Source organism: Nicotiana tabacum, chromosome 20, assembly GCF_000715075.1.
Source record: "Nicotiana tabacum cultivar K326 chromosome 20, ASM71507v2, whole genome shotgun sequence".
Classification (NCBI taxonomy): Eukaryota; Viridiplantae; Streptophyta; class Magnoliopsida; order Solanales; family Solanaceae; genus Nicotiana; species Nicotiana tabacum.
Window position 1 is genome coordinate 161,965,900 of NC_134099.1, and position 17,445 is coordinate 161,983,344.

Below are 17,445 nucleotides of genomic sequence, written 5' to 3' on the forward strand. Positions count from 1 at the left end.
TAACCTTTTAGTAGGTTTTGAATTTTCGTAAGGGCCTTACTTTCTAGTTACGGACTTCAGACATCTACGAGCTATTTTTAGGGTGGCCGTAGCCTTTTATATTCGGGCGCTGCCTAGTGGGTTTGGTGCCTCCAGGATTCGGTAGCCCGGGTCATCCGAATTTTCATGGGGCGACAGTCCCCAGAGCAGGGGTAGCCCATGGGCTTAACAGTCCCCGAGCAGGGGTAGCCCGTGGGCTTTAGGATCTAGGATCGAAGAAGCAAAATGTGCAGTAAGGGAAGTAGAAATTTCTTTCATTGTTTAATGTGCAAGGTACATGATCGAATTCGCATAAAAATTGTGTCGTGGCTAGAACGCACTATGTGAGCATGGTTCATATGACCGTTTGACCCTTACAATGAATCGTAGCCACCAAGCCTTAGCTTTTAGCACATAAAATTTTCTTTTTCCCTTGCTAAAGATCTTAACCCGGGGGTATTGGCCCCCAGTATTCAAGGCCGAACTCAAGAGGGATCGAATACTATTGATTTGATGCAAACGACCATCGGTTCCAGTTTAAAACCGGTCTTCAAATCTAAGGTAGCATGTTTTATTGTTGCCTCGTTAAAAAACTTACCGAAAAATCCACTCAGGGACAAAATCAGTTCAAGGGAAAACGAGTATAACACATGTTTTCAGACCTGATAGGCACATCCGTCCTTGGTTGACTTCCTGCATACGTTAGTCCAATTTATAACCTGATTAAAAAGTAATTGAGTTCGTACCATAGTAGTAGTACCGCTTTAAATGTGTCACGTTCTAGTTGTTTGGTAGTTGTACGTCATTTCCATCTTCGAGTTTATATGAGCCTTTACCGGTTATCCGACAACTCGATATGGTCCTTCCCAATTCGGGCCCAGTTTCCCTTCGGTTGGATTCCTACTATGCAATGTTACTTTTCTCAACACCAAGTCCCCGACTTGAAAGTGTCGGAGGCTGGCTCTTCGATTGTAATACCTTTTTATTCGCTGCTTCTGGGAGGCCAACCAGACCAGGGCGGCCTTCCGCCTTTTATCTAATAGTTCCAAGCTCGTGATCATAGCCTCGTCGTTTGGCACTTCGATCGCATACTGGAACCTGAGGCTCGGTTCTCTTACCTTGATTGGTATTAAGGCTTCGACTCCGTAGACCAAAGAAAATGGGGTGGCCCCGGTGCTCGATTTCAAAGTCGTACAGTATGCCCACAAGACTTCGGGCATGATCTCCTTCCATTTACCTTTCGAACCGGTCAACCTCTTTTTCAAGTTTTGAAGTAGTCTTATTCGTTGATTCTTCCTGCCCGTTCCTACTAGGATTATAAGGCATCGATAGTATCTTTTTTATCTTGTGATCATCGAGAAACTTACTCACCTTGTTGTCGATGAATTGTTTTCCGTTGTCGCAAACAATCTTGGCTAGTATCATAAATCAACATATTATGTGGTCCCAGATGAAGTTAATGACTTCTTTCTCTCGGACCTTTTCGAATGCTTGGTCCTCAACCCATTTTGAAAAATAATCGGTCATGAACAATATGAATTGAGCTTTACCGGGTGCCCATGGTAGGGGACCGGCGATGTCCATTCCCCACTTTATAAATGGCCACCGGGATAGGACTGAGTGGAGCATTTCTCCCGATTAATGGATCATCGGGGCATGTCTTTGGCACTCGTCACATTTCCGTACGAAGTCCTTTGCATCCTTCTCCATTTCGGTCTATTAGTAGCCGACCCTAATCAGTTTCTGAACCGAGGACTCTGCCCCCGAATGGTTACCGCAAGAGGCTTCATGAACTTCTCTCAAGGCATATTTGGTCTTTCCCGGTCCTAAGCATCTATTTAGTGGGCCAACGAAGGTCCTCCTGAACAATCCCCTTTGACCAAGCTAAATCTGGCAGCTTTGGTGCGCAGGACTCTCGATTCTTTGGGTTTCGAAGGCAATTTTCCTGTCTTCAAGTAGTCTATGTATTTGTTTCTCCAATCCCAAGTTAAACTCGTTGAGTTCACATCGGCGTCAATTTCTTCTATCACCGAGTTCATTAGCTTCACTACTGCCCCCGAACTGAATTCATCAGAATCGACCGACGACCCTAAGTTAGCCAGTGCATCAGCCTCACTGTTTTGATCTTGGGGTACATGTTGCAGGATCTATTCCCGGAATTGATGCAGGGTTACCTGTAATTTGTCCAAGTACCTTGGCATCCGTTCTTCTTTTACTTCGAACATTCCATTAACTTGATTTACCATGAGGAGGGAGTCGTACTTAGCTTCGTTCACCTCGGCCCTAAGGCTTTTAGCCAATTCTACACCTTCTTCCTCTCGGACTAAGACTTCACTTACCACCACCTCGGAAACCGCCAAGTAGAGGTACAATTGTTCATCTTCCTTCGGAGTGTTCAGCAGGGGTGGACTTTATAGGTACCATTTGAGTTCTTCCAAATCTTGCTGGCATTCTGGGGTCCAGAAAAGTTATTCTTCTTCTTTAATAGCAAGAAGAATCGATAGCTTTTGTTCGAGGAACTCGAGATGAACCGGCCCAAGGCAGCTATACCCCCGGTCAGTCTTTGAACGGCCTTGATGTTGTCCACCACAGTGATGTCCTTTATTGCCTTTATTTTGTCGGGGTTGATCTCGATTCCCCAATTGGATACCATGAACCCGAGGAATTTGCCCGATCCGACCCCGAATGCACACTTCTCCGGGCTTAGCTTCATGTTGTATTTCTTTAGTATGTCGAAGGTTTCATGTAGATGTTTCAAATGGTCCTCTACTCGCAAGGACTTGACCAACATCTCGTCAATATAAACTTTAATATATTTTCCTATTTGTTCTTCGAACATCCGGTTTACTAGGCGTTAGTAGGTGGCACCGGTGTTCTTTAATCTAAATGGCATTACGTTATAATAGTAGGTACCGAATTTAGTGATGAAAGAAGTCTTTTCTTGATCGCCTGGGTCCATCCAAATTTGGTTGTACCCGGAGTAGGCATCGAGAAAGATGAGTATCTCGTGCCCTGCCATTGCATCGATCATTTGATCGATGTTAGGCAAAGGGAAAGAATCTTTAGGGCATGATTTGTTTAGGTCTTTGTAATCTACACACATTCTTAGCTTATTCCCCTTTTTAGGCACTACCATTACATTAGCTAACCAATTCGGGTATTTAACTTCCCGGATGGATCCTATTTTAATAAGTTTGGATACCTCGTCCTTGATGAATGCATGTTTGACCTCTGACAGTGGCCTCCTCTTCTGCTTGACCGGATGGAACTTTGGGTCCAAACTCAGTTTATGAGTGGTTACCTCTGGTGGGATCTCTGTCATGTCAAGATGGGACCAAGCGAAATAGTCTACGTTAACTTTAAGAAAATCAATAAGTTTTTTTCCCGAGCTTGGGGGTTAACCCCGTGCCCAGGCATACCTTTCGGTCCAGTAGGTGTTCGATTAATATGACTTGCTCCAACTCTTCAACCGTTAAATTGGTGGCATTAGTACCATCAGAAGCTATGAATGATCTCAGGACACCATAATCGTCCTCCTCGTTTGTTCCTCATTCCTCCATTTCGGTCGGGGACGACATCAGTGATTGCCATTTAATTTCTTCCTTTCTGGCCGGCTGTGAGTTCCTTGATGTCAAAACCGCAGGCACCGGGATTACCTCATCAACAACGAATATCTCCTTTGTGGCTGGATGCTCTTTGTAGACCATCTTGACTCCTCCCGGTGTAGGGAATTTCAAAGCCTGGTGCAAGGTCGAGGGTACTTCCCTCATGTTGTGAACCCGTGACCTCCCGAATAGAGCGTTATATATCATGTCCCCTTCGATCACGTAGAACTTTGTCTCTTGGATCATCCCGACAGTGTTTACTGGTAGGGTTATCTTCCTTTAGTGGTTTCACATGCCATGTTGAATCCGTTCAACACCCGGACTGCTGGAATGATTTGGTCCTGTAACCCCAATTGCTCTACGACCCTTGATCTGATGATGTTGGCCGAGATACCTGGATCAATCAATATACGTTTGACTCGAGATTTATTAATAAGTACAAATATTACCAGCGCATCATTATAAGGTTGCACAATGCCCTTGGCATCCTCGTCGCTGAACAAAATGGTTCCCTTTGGGACATAATCCCAGGTGCGTTTTTCCAGTGTGCTTTATCATTGGTCCTTGGGGGACATCGACTCCTCCGAAGATCATGTTGATGACATGCTGAGGCTCCTCTTGTTCGACCTATTTGTTAGCGTCCCTGTTCCTGAAGGGTTTTTTAGCTCGATCACTCAAAAATTCTCGGAGGTGCCCATTCTTGAATAATCGGGCAACTTCTTCTCTCAACTGCCGGTAATCCTCGGTCATGTGACCATGAGTGCCGTGATACTTACACATCATGTTAGGATCTCTCTAGGTAGGATCAGACTACAATGGTCGGGGCCACTTGGTCTCTTTGATGTGCTCGATGGCTGACACGATGCTGGCATCATCAACGTTGAAGTTACACTCTAATAATCTCGGTGCTTCCCTACCCCAAGCGGCCTGTCAAAACCATATTTGCTCATCAGACCTCGGATGTTGGGCCCTCGATCACCTCTCTTCTCGTTCCTTGTGGGATGACACCCGGACCTATTTCCTCTTCGGTCCACGTTGTATGGTCGTACCGATCCTGCACCGGTCTTGGCTCATGATCAAACGACTCTCTTAGATCTATCATCGGCCTTGATGGATAAACAAACCCAGAAGGAGCTCTGAGTTGGTCATCCTCGACCCTGATCTTTAACTGGTATCTGTTATGGACGTCGGCCCAGGTCACCCCAGGGTACTCTACCAAATTTTGTTTTAGTTGTTGCGAGGCCACTGAGTTCTGAGGGTTAAGCCCCTGAGTGAATGCCTGAACAGCCCAATTGTCTGCAACTGGAGGCAGGTCCATCCGTTCCATATGGAACCTTGACACAAACTCTCTGAGCACCTTGTTGTCTTTTTGTTTAACCTTGAAAAAGTCTGACTTTCTGGTCTCGGCCTTGATGGCCCTGGCATGGGCTTTTGCGAAAGCATCAACAAGCATAGTACATGAGTCAATGGAATTTGGGGGTAAGTTGTGATACCATATCATTTTTCCTTTGGACAAAGTCTCCCCAAACTTCTTCGGTAACACCGACTCGATTTCATCGTCTTCCAAGTCGTTCCCCTTGACTGCGTATGTATAATAGGTCACATGCTCGTTCGGATCTGTGGTTCCGTTATATTTGAGGATATAGGGCATACAAAACCTTTTTGGGATCAGCTTTGGTGTCGCGCTCGGAGGAAAAGGCTTCTGGATAAATTTCTTATAATCCGGACCCTTCAATATCAAGGGTGCTCCCGGGACTTGATCGACCCTGGAATTGTATGTTTCCACCTTCTTGTCATTGGCCTCAATTTTCCTCTCACCTGACTCTACCCGTTTCTTTAATGCTTCAAGCATTTTCATTATCTTAGGATTGACCCTGAGCTCGGCTTCACCCGATCTCTCAATGATTTGTTCGTTTATTCGGGCATTTTCCCGAGATTGTTCGGGCTTGACCTTGCTGGGGGCATGGCTTTGATTCTGTAGCTGTGCTATTGCCGCCTTTTGAGCCTGCAACATTTCGAAGATTAGCCGTAGACTTACCCCATCACCTTTGCCTCCGGACGCTTCTCGAGCTATTAGTCGGGGTTCTCCGCGGATGCTGTTTTCAGGATCAGTTGGCAAATTGGCGTTGATGGGCACCTGTGAGTTAGCATCGACCGGATCGGCAACTGGGATACCGTTGGGATCAATAGGAGGCGCCTCGTCGCTAGGCACCAAAGTACTATTTTCGCCATAATGGCCAGACTTAGCATCAACGTTCAAGTGGGCAGACTGAGAATTCGACATATTTGAGCTGACTTGAAATTAAGACTTTGAAGAACAAGCGTAAAATAAGGTGTGTTATGGAGATTCATATCAAATCACCACTATTATCCTTAGCCCCACGGTGGTCGCCAAACTATGTATCCTTAAATCAAATAATAATTAAATTTGTACGCAGTTTTAAGGATACGTGGATTGATTCAACACAAATAATCAAGAATATTAGATAAACGAGTTAAAGACAAAATAAAAGATCAAACCAGTTGTAATGTTATGGCCTAGCCCAAACCTAGGTTGAAGAGTAACTTTGCCCTCGATTGGACCCTTGGTTGGAGCCCAACTGTGAATGAGGAACATAATGATTAAATAAGAACTTTTTCAGTAGCTAGAAAGTAGAAAATGAATTTGTATTGCTTTGATTTGCGTGTTACAAAAGAAAACCTTTTCTTTATATAGTAGGAGAGTTTCATCCCTATTACAAGTCTTTTTCGTTAATTACTGGTTTGTAACCAACATTGAGCGAGATCTGCGCCGTGATATCCGGTTAGATACGAATATCACGGCCCTCTATCCGTCGTGTGTAACCATTTACCGTGTTTTTCTAGGTCATAGAACTCGTTCTGGGTCCGGGGATCATCGCTTTATCATGCCCGATGATGAACACATCGTTCATCTTTCATGGGTCTGGATACGAAGGGCTCCCAGCCTCGATTTCAATCTCGTGCGTCCATGCCCTTCTTCCGTTTTCTTCACCGGGAAATCAGGGTATGCATTATCCCCGATTTTACCCGTATGCAAGCATGTTTCTACTTAACCATCTTTATTTTAGTTTGCTTCCTTTAACTAATTTCAAATCCCACTTTCCCGCCCCATGAGGCTTAATCAAAGTCCAACATAAGTTTAAAAATTAATAAACATTTTACTTAACAATGATAGGTCGGCTGAAGCCTTAATTAAACTTGGAGGTTGGAACAGAAAGCAAGAAAAACGGCAAATGCTGCTTCCTAATTACCTACGGCAGCGCGTTTAAGTTTTCTTTGTAGAACCAACGTTTCCTAATTACAGTTGCGATTTGTGTTCGAACTCGTGTCCTAATTATAGCTGAACTAAAATGTTTAATGATTTAGTAGGATCTATAGACAGAGGCGGACCTAGGATTTGGTGGTCGCAAGACATCATGATTATAAATTTATCAATGCTCATAAAGATTGGTACGGGAGCCTATGTTAATATCTGATTATTTCTCGACGACAGTTACAAGTATACATAGAGTTTTTGCCTAAGTTTTCAGGTGTCAGTACCCCTCTCCTTATAATGTTCGTCCGCCTCTGTCTACTGATGTAGTGGCCAATGAATCACAGTGGCGTAGCCAGAAATCTCGTCAAGGGTGTTCAAACTTTAAACAGGTCAATAAAGTTTTTGCTAATGAAAGGTATAAACTATTTTAAAAAGAGCCTAATAGACCACGTGGTACTGTCTGTGTTTAGTTTTGGAAAAAAAATGGCCAGATAACGTTGAACCCCTGAACAGTACATCACTTTGAACACCCTGGATCACTGGACTGTCTCACTCAACTATGAGCCCGTTTGGATTGGCTTATTTTAAGTGCTTTAAGCCAAAATAACTTTCAAGTCATTTTGTAGTGTTTGGATAGAGTAAAAAAAATGCTTTTAAATACTTGTTTTTAAGCTAAAATGACAAAAACAAACCAAAAGCCAAAAGTTAGAATTCCTAACTTATGGCTTAAAAGCTATTTTGGCTTAAAAGTCATTTAAAATAAACTCATCCAAATGGGCTCTATATTAAGGGTGTTCAAAATATAATATATAATCTTATAAAATAGTATTTTAATTTATATTCAGAGTATAATTTTTCAGCGAAGGGCGTTTGCTTAACCACACCATTCACCTAGTGTGGCTACGCCACTGAATTGAGCCGCTTCTTCCTTCACAAACATTTAGACAAAATCGAGCTTGAATGGAATTGAACAAAGATTTGACGAACAAATACAAAAGTCACTAGAGAAAATATATAATTGAAATGCAAAAAAATATAGAAAGTCAAACAATATAATATTCAACCTGCAGATTAGGCGTTATATTCGTTATAAATTTGTTTACTTTGATATTTGAGCTCAACTTTACGTCAACGTAACTTTCTACAATGGAAAAGTAAAGGTTTTCACATGGAATGGTCCATCAATGGAGCGTGAGAGCCATGTGCTAACAGGAAATAACCTAAACTTGAAAATGCAGAGATAACAAAAACATTTAAAATGAGAGAGAAATTAATTAAAATTACATATAGAGAGAGCTATTCTCACGGATCTTGCCTGCCTTTTATGGTCCATACTATCTTTTATTTAAAATATTGTAGCTATAGGTGACACGTACATTCTATATAAACCACTCAATTTTGTGTTCTTAGCCAATAGTAAGTAGTTATAGATCCTGATAGGTAGTACTAAGAAGATTTCTAGCAGAACATCTTTTCACGAGATCAATCATGACGACTTATCATCAGAATAGAAAAGTGTCTTCGTTGGTCCGATCAATCACATCTCCTTTCAGAAAAGCTCGACGAACTTTGTTCAATCAACAATCACCTAGGGATAAGAAGTCTCAACAAGAAGGTATGTGATGTACATTGCATAGATTATATTGCATGTGTCACAAACGAATCTAGAATTTACGGTCAGTAGGTACAAAATGAGTCTATATACTGTATAAGCGTAAATTGATGTCATGTAATTAGGAGGTCAAGAGTTCGAGCTGTGGAAACGGTCTCTTGCAAAAATGTAGGGTAAGACTGCGTACAATTGACCCTTGTGGTCCGACACTTCTTCGGACCCCGCACATAGCGGGAGCTTAGTGCATCCGGCTGCCCCTTTATGTGCTTATGAATCGACGTAAAAGCAATGAGTTCATTTAAACCCGTTGACTCATTCTAGATCTGTCTCTACATGTGTCGGTTGTCTGTTGGTTTTCTGTCGTTGTTTTTCGACTGATCATAAACTCTTATATGGTTGCAGGGCCGGAGAACCATATAGTAAATTTGCAAGTTGAAGTAATGGCTTGTCCATATGAAGATGTTCAAGTGATGTGGTCAATTTTAGACAAGTCCAATCCCAGAAATTGAACCTTTGTTTTTTCGCATTAGTTTGTTTGGAGAATATATCAATAATCAAGCCAATCTGTATATACTTGATTGTTATCTTGTTGATGTGGTGGCTATAATCTGACGCCCAAAAACAAGATTTGGAAATTGTTATTGCCTCTAGTTTGGTATTTTCCCCTACACAAAGAAGAAAAAGGAGAAGAAAAAGAGATAGATAGTTGGTTAGGTAGAGAAACAGTTGACAAATTGGTTGTATTCAAGCTCAGACTTGTTTTAATACCAATTTGTTTTTTCTTTTTTTCAGCTAATCCTCATGATTAATGGAAAATCATGGAGAGATTTTACTGTATTGGATTTGCATTAATATCTAAAACCGTTTCAATTTTACATTCAATTGTTGTTTGATTCACACACTAATTATGCAAGAATTACTTATACGATAAATATTGATATATTATATGATTAATAATGAAGGAATTATTATGTGATGATTAATAATGAAGAATCGCGAACACAAAGGATGGGCTGCAGTTTCAAGAAGATTAATAATGAAGAGATTATTATGCTGAAATTATTTTAAAAACATTATTATGGTTTTATAGTTTAATGTATGAATTGCTATAGATATCTTATTTCATATTCTATTCCGCATAAAAATTTAGATTCTATATAGATTCTCATATAATTTAATGCGGATGTTATTTAATACTATCAACTAAATGATGCATTATTTGTGCTATTTTTTTTTAATAAAACCAACCAAATGTTGCATTATAAGATGATTACTTTTTCATATGCAATCAACCAAACATTGTATTTTTTTAATTTGTAACTTAATGCTCGAATTTAGTATATTAATAAAATAAAAAAGAATTCCTCATTTTATATACCTAATTCGTTTTTCATCTACAATCAAACCTCTCTATAACAATCTCGTTTGTTCCAAAAATTTTTGGTTGCTACAGCGAAGAGTTGTTATAGAGGACATATATTATAACATAATATAATATTTGGTTCCAAGAAAAACTCGACTTTTATAGCGAATGACTATTATATAAGGATGTTGTTATAGAGAGGTCTGCCTGTATTGGACCTGTTAATTTCTTAAAATCCCAAAAAAATCTAGCTGAGTTCTGTACTAACTAAATTAACCATGATCTTCACTAGTTAAGTTTCCCAAAAATTGAAAGTAAATATCATAAAAAGTTGGAAGTACAAAGGGAATCTAAGTTCTGATTTAAAGGAGCCATAAAACCAAAAAGAATTGCAGATCATACATTTAAACTCCAGTTCATCTTACTTCTTAGACATGAGTTTTACAAACTGGGAACAAATGGGAAGATCAGAAAAGGTAATTTGCACAACAAAAAAAGAACAAAAGAAATCTGCACTTTCTAAAACTGAAGGCCGTGTTCTCTTGCAGCATCAGCGAGAGCTTCAATCCGTCCATGGTAAGGATAACCTCCTCGGTCGAAGGCTACTTTAGTGATTCCTTTCTCTAGACAGGCCTTAGCTATAACCTCCCCAACTTTCTTCGCCACGTCCTGCAAACAAAAGCTTGTTATGATGAGCCTGCTGTTCATAAACAAGCATAAAAAGTATTCAAGCAACTAAATTCTGATACAAGAAAAGTGTCAAGATAATCACAATCGCATCAAATAATAAATCCCCCCCCCCCCGGGTCCATTTTCACCCTTCAAGTGTTTTTCTGTTTTCTGTTTCTTAGTTTGTTTAATCATTTTCTTATGGAGGAGAGGAACGGTTCTCCCTGTGCCTAAGAGGTTCAGAAAAGAGATGCAATTTGGAAGTGAGAATGGAAATCAACCAAATACACAAAATCTTCAATGTTGCAACTGACGGAACCATGTGATAGTTCGTATATATTTTATGGAGTAATATCTAACAGCATCAACACGATCCTAATCGCTGGAAAGAACTCCACCATGAACATAACACTGCACATGTATAAATAGGGAGATAATGCGAAGGTAGTTACTTATGCCACGAGTGTGTTATAAAGCAATGGTAACCAATATAAACAGTGCCAAAAACTACTTGCCATTAACATGTTTCAGTACTCAGCACTAACAATATAAGAAAATAAACTGTAATGAGAACTATAAGAGAAGCTACATCCACGAGATCCTCTATCCAAAAGAAAGAAAGAAAGGAAATGCAAAATTAAGTTTTTTGCCAAATGGAAAAGAAAGGCCTGCTTCTTGAACAAATTGAGTCATGCATCAACTACATGGGAAGGTAAACTTCAATTGATTATATGGCATTTCTAAAAGGTTATAAGCATGGAGCCTCAGGGCATTTAAACTACAAGAGCAACAAACCCAGTAAATAAAGACAAATACAACAATAGTATCTTATGTATCTTTGCCGGGAACTACAAAAATTGGATAATGAGGACCAAACAGCTCTTCTCATAATCCCTCTTAAATCTGCATTACCATAATCTTCTGATTTAAACTATTATCTTTATACTTCCCACTTCACTTCTGATCTTTTAAGTCCAGCCTCACAAGGATGTTATCCGCCCCAAACAAATCCTATAAAGCCTCTAAAGGATATTCCTTCCTTCCATATAAAGAGCAAATTTTCTCTTCTAAGGACAGGTTATCTAAAATTACAGTCAAGGTCCTCTTCTGAAGGCAGGTTTTTGTAATGCCACCTCCACTACGAAAATATAAGCCGATAAATTTACATGCAATCATGTAAATTGTAAAGAGAACAAAATTTTTGGATGGTATTTGTCGTAAAATTTGAAACTTTCTGCAACAGACAATTGAAAACTTCAGATAGTCAGAGGTATATTCTTTCTTCTTCTATACAGCAAACAAGGGACGAAGTGATAAAACTTGGGCAGAAGTTTTCCTGCCAGGTTGTGCCAGTTCTCTAATTTTTCTGCTCCAAAAGTCAGTAGTTCTTATAATATCTTTGAATCTCCCAATTTAGTTTTCTGGCTCAAGAAAGTACAAATTTCTCAAGTCCTAGCTCTCTACTTCTCTTTTGGATGATAAAAGTAGCTTGAGATCATTGAACTACAAGCAAGATTATTTTAGCTTATTATTGGACATGTTTAGTCGTGAACTAATTCAAAATATATTTGTATAATTCATTTCTTACAACCTCTATCTAACCAAACTTTCAATTCTTTATATGTATGTATTTGCCAAATTTAAGTATTTAATGCAAAATGAATCAGGTATTTTGAGCACTTTTCAGTTCAAGAGATTTCGCTCTTTCCAGTTTTTGTATAAAAAACATAGGACAAGGAAAATGTGTAGTCCAGAGCACAAAGGGAAACGTTTCCTTGAATTCTAGGAACATGACTCAAATTCAGCTGATTCAGGAGGACCTTCCCATAGTTTTTTTTTTCTTCAGAATTTCATCTCTTGATCTGCCTCACTCTCTCATATAGTAATATATACTTTTCTAAGCATTGTCGTTAAAAGAAAATGTCTTTTAACCTTTTTGAGAAAACATATTTGAGAACTTACTGTAGTGGGGCCAGCGGAGTAGTCGAATTCCTCAGAGATCGGTTTCTGCATTGTTGAAGCAGATGCCAGTGTGTGCATCTTGGAGTCATCAATTACTTGAACATAGATGTGCTTGTTGGAACGGAAGACACACAATCTTGGTCTTTCAGGTGTCCCTTCAACCTGAAAGTCAAAAGATGTGTTGTAGACTTGATCTAGCTGAATAATGCACCTTAAGAATCGTGCAAGAGAATTTGCGACTTTACATAAACAAAAAGAGGACCAAGAAAGGGAAACCAGATCGTGACCACAGGTCAAATAAGTTAAACAGGTAGCATATCAATCACAGATAGATGTTTAACAAGAAAAGAATTCTATTCCACTGTCAAAAAAATTGTATTCCATAAAAAAAGTTGTGGAAATGGAAGCAAAGAGAAAGGTGATAGAGGGTTCATTACCTGTCTATATGACGTATAAAAGCATGTGCAAATTGTCTTATGTAAGCGGATATATTGGTTTTCCAATTTTTTCACATTTAAAAGATTTAAGGTCTCAAGTCAACAAGGAAAAAGAGAGGCCATCCTTTTCAAGTTTCAACACACTTGAATAGAGGTGCTTTCTTTGTCTAAGGAATCAATATAAAAAGACAACTCCCATTCTCTCAACAAGCATCTTCGTGCCAAAATGTTGATGACTTTCTATATTCCATTGCGTTTAAGGAACTATCTTTTCAAGCAAGCATATGTAATGCTGCTAAACACCAAACATGATCCATCTAGCTAAAAGAACAATTTTCAGGTCTGACCAATATCAAAGTTTCTTCAAGCAATCTCAAATGCTAAAAATGGCTTTGCATTTTCACAGGTAAACAAGATTAATCCTCTCCACTCCCCTCCACGCCCCCAAAAGAAAACCCCAATCGAAAAAGGTAGATTTTTGTTATGCTCTGCTAGTTATACACTCCATTATACCACTAATTCATTTATCAGTTTAATTAGAATTGTGCTGATGAACAGCTGTTTCTCATCACTTGATGGCATAATTTGCAGTGGATTTATGGATTTGTGGTGTTCTTCTACCCTGGGGGTAGTGCTGAAGTTAGACGCGATTCACTTCCCTGGCATGTGCTTTTTGGGATGTTTGTGTATGTCATGGCTGTTGGTAATGCCTGCCTAGGACTCCTTGAGAAGCTTTCATTCCTTGAAGTTAACGGTTTGGCTAAATATGGTTCCGAGGCTTTCCTAGTCAACTTTACTGCCATTGCTACAGTTCTATATAGAGTACAAATTCCACATATTGGTAAAAACAAGATTAAAAACTTAAAAAACCCCAATTAAGAAAGGTGGTTTTTTTTGCTTCCTCTGCTAGCTAAACACCTCCATTGTACCACAAATTCAATTAGGACCTGGGATTAATACAACCTTAATGCAGCCCGGTACACTAAGCTCTCGCTATGCGCGGGAGAGGGGGAGGGGGAAGGGAGGGACCACAAGGGTCTGTTTTACACAACCTTACCCTGCATTTCTGCGAAAGGCTGTTCCCATGGCTCGAACCCGTGACCATGGCAGCAACTTTACCAGTTACGTCTAGTGGCAGAGCCACATGTATCCAAGAGGTGTCAATCGGCACCCCTTCGTCGAAAAATTATACTGGTGTAGCTGGATAATTTTTAAAAATTCAATTAGGACCTGGGATTAGTACAACGCTTAATGCATCCTGGTGCACTAAGCTCACGCTATGCGCGGAGTCGGGGGAAAGGAGGGACCACAAGGGTTTGTTGTACACAACCATACCTTGCATTTCTGCGAGAGGCTGTTTCCATGGCTCGAACCCGTGACCTCCTGGTCACATGCCAGCAACTTTACCAGTTACGTCCAGTGGTGGAGCCACATGTATCCAAGGGGTGTCAATCGGCACCCCTTCGTCGAAAAATTATATTGTGTAGCGGATAATTTTTAAAAATGTGTATGTACTATATATTGACACCCATTGATTTCTTGGTGAGTTTATTTCATTATATTTTGACTCCCCTTAATGAAAATCCTGGCTCTGCCACTAATTACGTCAAGGCTCCCCTTTTAGTACAATGCTTAATGCATAGAGCACAAATTCGAGAACCCATTAAGAGATTGCATTTCAGCATATTGGTAAGAACAAGACTAACATAAATCAATATTTAGGAATTGGGAATTGTACAACTCTGAATACTTAGACTACAAATTCAAGACCCCAAAGAATAGATTGTATTGCCACATATAAATAAAAACAAGATTAACATAATACATTGTAGGGAATTGAGTTTAATACCTTCTTCCGAATACGAACATGTCGGGCAGTTCTGTCTTCTCTTCTGGTTGTGGCCTTGGCTTCAACCGTAAGAGGCCGAGCTGACGTCACCAATTTGGTACGGAATGAAAGAGTCAGCTGCTTGTTATCGGCGCAAGCGTTGTGAAGAAAAGAAAGTGAAAGTGAAGTACAAGCCATGGCTTTTTTGGTTCGAAGATGAACTTTAGGATAAGAGGTGGATTGAGTCGAGCTTATATATGGTAAGGAAGGAAGAAAGCATAACAGTAAAACGACGTCGTTAGGTCGGGCTAAATTGACAAACGTCACAGTATGTAATATTACCTCAGTATAAAATATAAGAGAACTGCTTAAAGATATAACCAACACAGTAATGAGTAAACCGCAAACCTGATAGGTTATTTGTGTAAAGATCTCTTTATAAAATGGCCTATATTGCTCTTATTTAGAAATGATCCAGAGCCACAATCTCACCATTTGGTAAAGATGAAGGGTGGTTAATATTCCAAAGCGTTGCCTCTCTTCAGTTTTAGTGGACGTTTGGACATAAGAATTACCATAAAATTTCTGGAAAAAATAATTTTTTTAAAAGTGAAAATGGTGTTTGAAAATTAGTTGTGTTTGGACATGAATATAGAATTTAGGTTGTTTTTGAATTTTTGTGAGTGATCTTTTGAAAAACAGTTATTTTGAGTTTTTCAAATTTTTGAAAATTTTGAAATTTATTTTCAAGTGAAAATTGATAATTTCATGGTTAAATACTAATTCTGAAAAAAAGTTAAAAATTTCCGAAAATGTTAAAAAAAATTTATGGCCAAACGGGCCATTAATGGGAAGACAAGCTTTAACTCAAGTTGTTAAAATATTTTCTTTTCCAGACTGATAATCTTTTTATGATTAATAACAGTGTGACTATGCAAAGTCAAGTGGAATTTGTGAAGGATATGAGTTTGTTAATCTTTTAATGTGTCACGATAGGATATACAAAATTAAGTGTTTTTTGTTAAGATTAACGTTATATTTAAATGAAAATACATAAATAAATCATTAAATATCCCTCACATCCACACCATAAAATAAGTTAGTTTATTGTTTTTAGTAGAAAAAATTATAAGTTATATGGTCATATGAGAAATTAACTTTCTTTTGTTGCGTAATTAATAGAATCGCAAGGTAAACATAAGGTTGTTAGTCCACTTAATGAGTTTAAGACTAGACTAGACTAAAAGGATATTCAAAAGAAAAGAATCTAGAGATTTTAAATTATAAAAAAGGTAGCTTATTGGGTTATGAATAAATTACTTATATATATTAAATGATTTCTAAACACGAAAATAAAATTTAAATCAAAGTTATTAGGTTCTATCGAACCCGTAAAATAGAGTTGTAGTTATGCCCCTCGTTGCAAATATACTCTAGCCTAGAGTTTCTAAGGTATGTGACCTAGATTGGGGAGTTTTCTCAAATGATAGCAAGGAGTGTTACTAGCTAGTTTCTTTATTCATTTTTGGTGCATCTAGCTCCCATTTTTTTTAAAGAACAATACACCATTTTCTTTTTCATTTTGCTGGAGCATAATGTAGATCTATGAGAAATGTATTTGATGAATTGGAATTGCTGCACATATTGTTTCAAGGCCTTAGGAATACTTTTTGTTACTTCTATATTAGCTCTTCTTTTATACAATAAAGTTGCACTTTATATAATCCGAAATCTTTTGTTTCATGAACGAACCAAACATATCAAGATGGACGGTCATTTCTTTTAAGTATATAAACGGGGCAAATACACAAATAGTCATTCTCAGGGATGTTATTTAGCAATTAGCTAATACTTATTTTATCCTGAAATTTAAACTAAAAATCTTAACTTCAGGACAATTCAGGATATTTTTGTTCTGAAAAATTTAATTAAAAAACTGAAATTCAAGAGGCACTGGCTAATTCCTAAATAGCAGCCCTTTGAAGTGGCTACTTAGGTGTCATTTCTACTGTATAAACTGCACTTAATTGCTAACTTCGTTGCATCATTCCTTCTTGTGACTGTATAAACTACTTAGCTAATGCAGTCACCAAGTTGAGGAGGCCTGGATTATGGCTATATATTTGAGATTTTTACCTAGTTATACTATAATAAAAATATATTTACTATCTTTATTTAGATTCCTTATTAATTACTTTATATACTTATATTTACTAGTTTTATACAAAACCATAAAAAAGAGAAAAGACAACATACCTTAAATATAGCGTATCAGTTACACATAATCCCCCTACATTTAAGACTCTCTTCCTTTTCCAAAGGATTACAAAAACACATCTTCTCTCTTTCTTTAACAATTATCCAAATTTATACTTACCATCTTAAGAATTCTCCCTTACCCACTGATACCCAAAATCTTTCGAACCCAAATATCTCACGTACTCACTCCTCTTCCAAAGCTTTTGATATTCGATTCTTTCTTTCAATCATCCAAAATCTCTTTCTTATTTATACAATATAGAAGAAATTCAACTAATACAATTATAATATTATTATATTAAATTTTTAGTGTAGAGTTGTGATTGAAACTTGAGGAAGATGAAAATTATAATTGTATCATAATTTTTTAGAAATGTATCGCGATTGTATTATAGATGTATATGTATCATAATTG

The 17,445-nt window shown here is 38.4% G+C and overlaps 1 protein-coding gene and 1 long non-coding RNA gene across 2 annotated transcripts; one reads left to right on the forward strand and one right to left on the reverse strand.

Moving 5' to 3' along the window:
* Nucleotides 1–8,312: 8,312 nt before the first annotated feature.
* Nucleotides 8,313–9,394, forward strand: LOC107830820 (uncharacterized). Its single transcript, XR_001658234.2, has 2 exons — nucleotides 8,313–8,515; nucleotides 8,915–9,394. It is a non-coding gene; the product is annotated as an uncharacterized LOC107830820 (long non-coding RNA).
* An 855-nt stretch (nucleotides 9,395–10,249) lies between these two features.
* LOC107830818 (large ribosomal subunit protein uL18c) lies at nucleotides 10,250–15,428 on the reverse strand. The gene is made up of 3 exons (XM_075240981.1): nucleotides 14,793–15,428; nucleotides 12,507–12,668; nucleotides 10,250–10,544 (listed from the first exon to the last, which is right to left on the reverse strand). Exons 1-3 carry the CDS (start codon nucleotides 14,967–14,969, stop codon nucleotides 10,395–10,397), a joined length of 489 nt encoding a protein of 162 aa, XP_075097082.1. The 5' UTR covers nucleotides 14,970–15,428; the 3' UTR covers nucleotides 10,250–10,394.
* Between the last annotated feature and the right edge of the window lie 2,017 nt (nucleotides 15,429–17,445).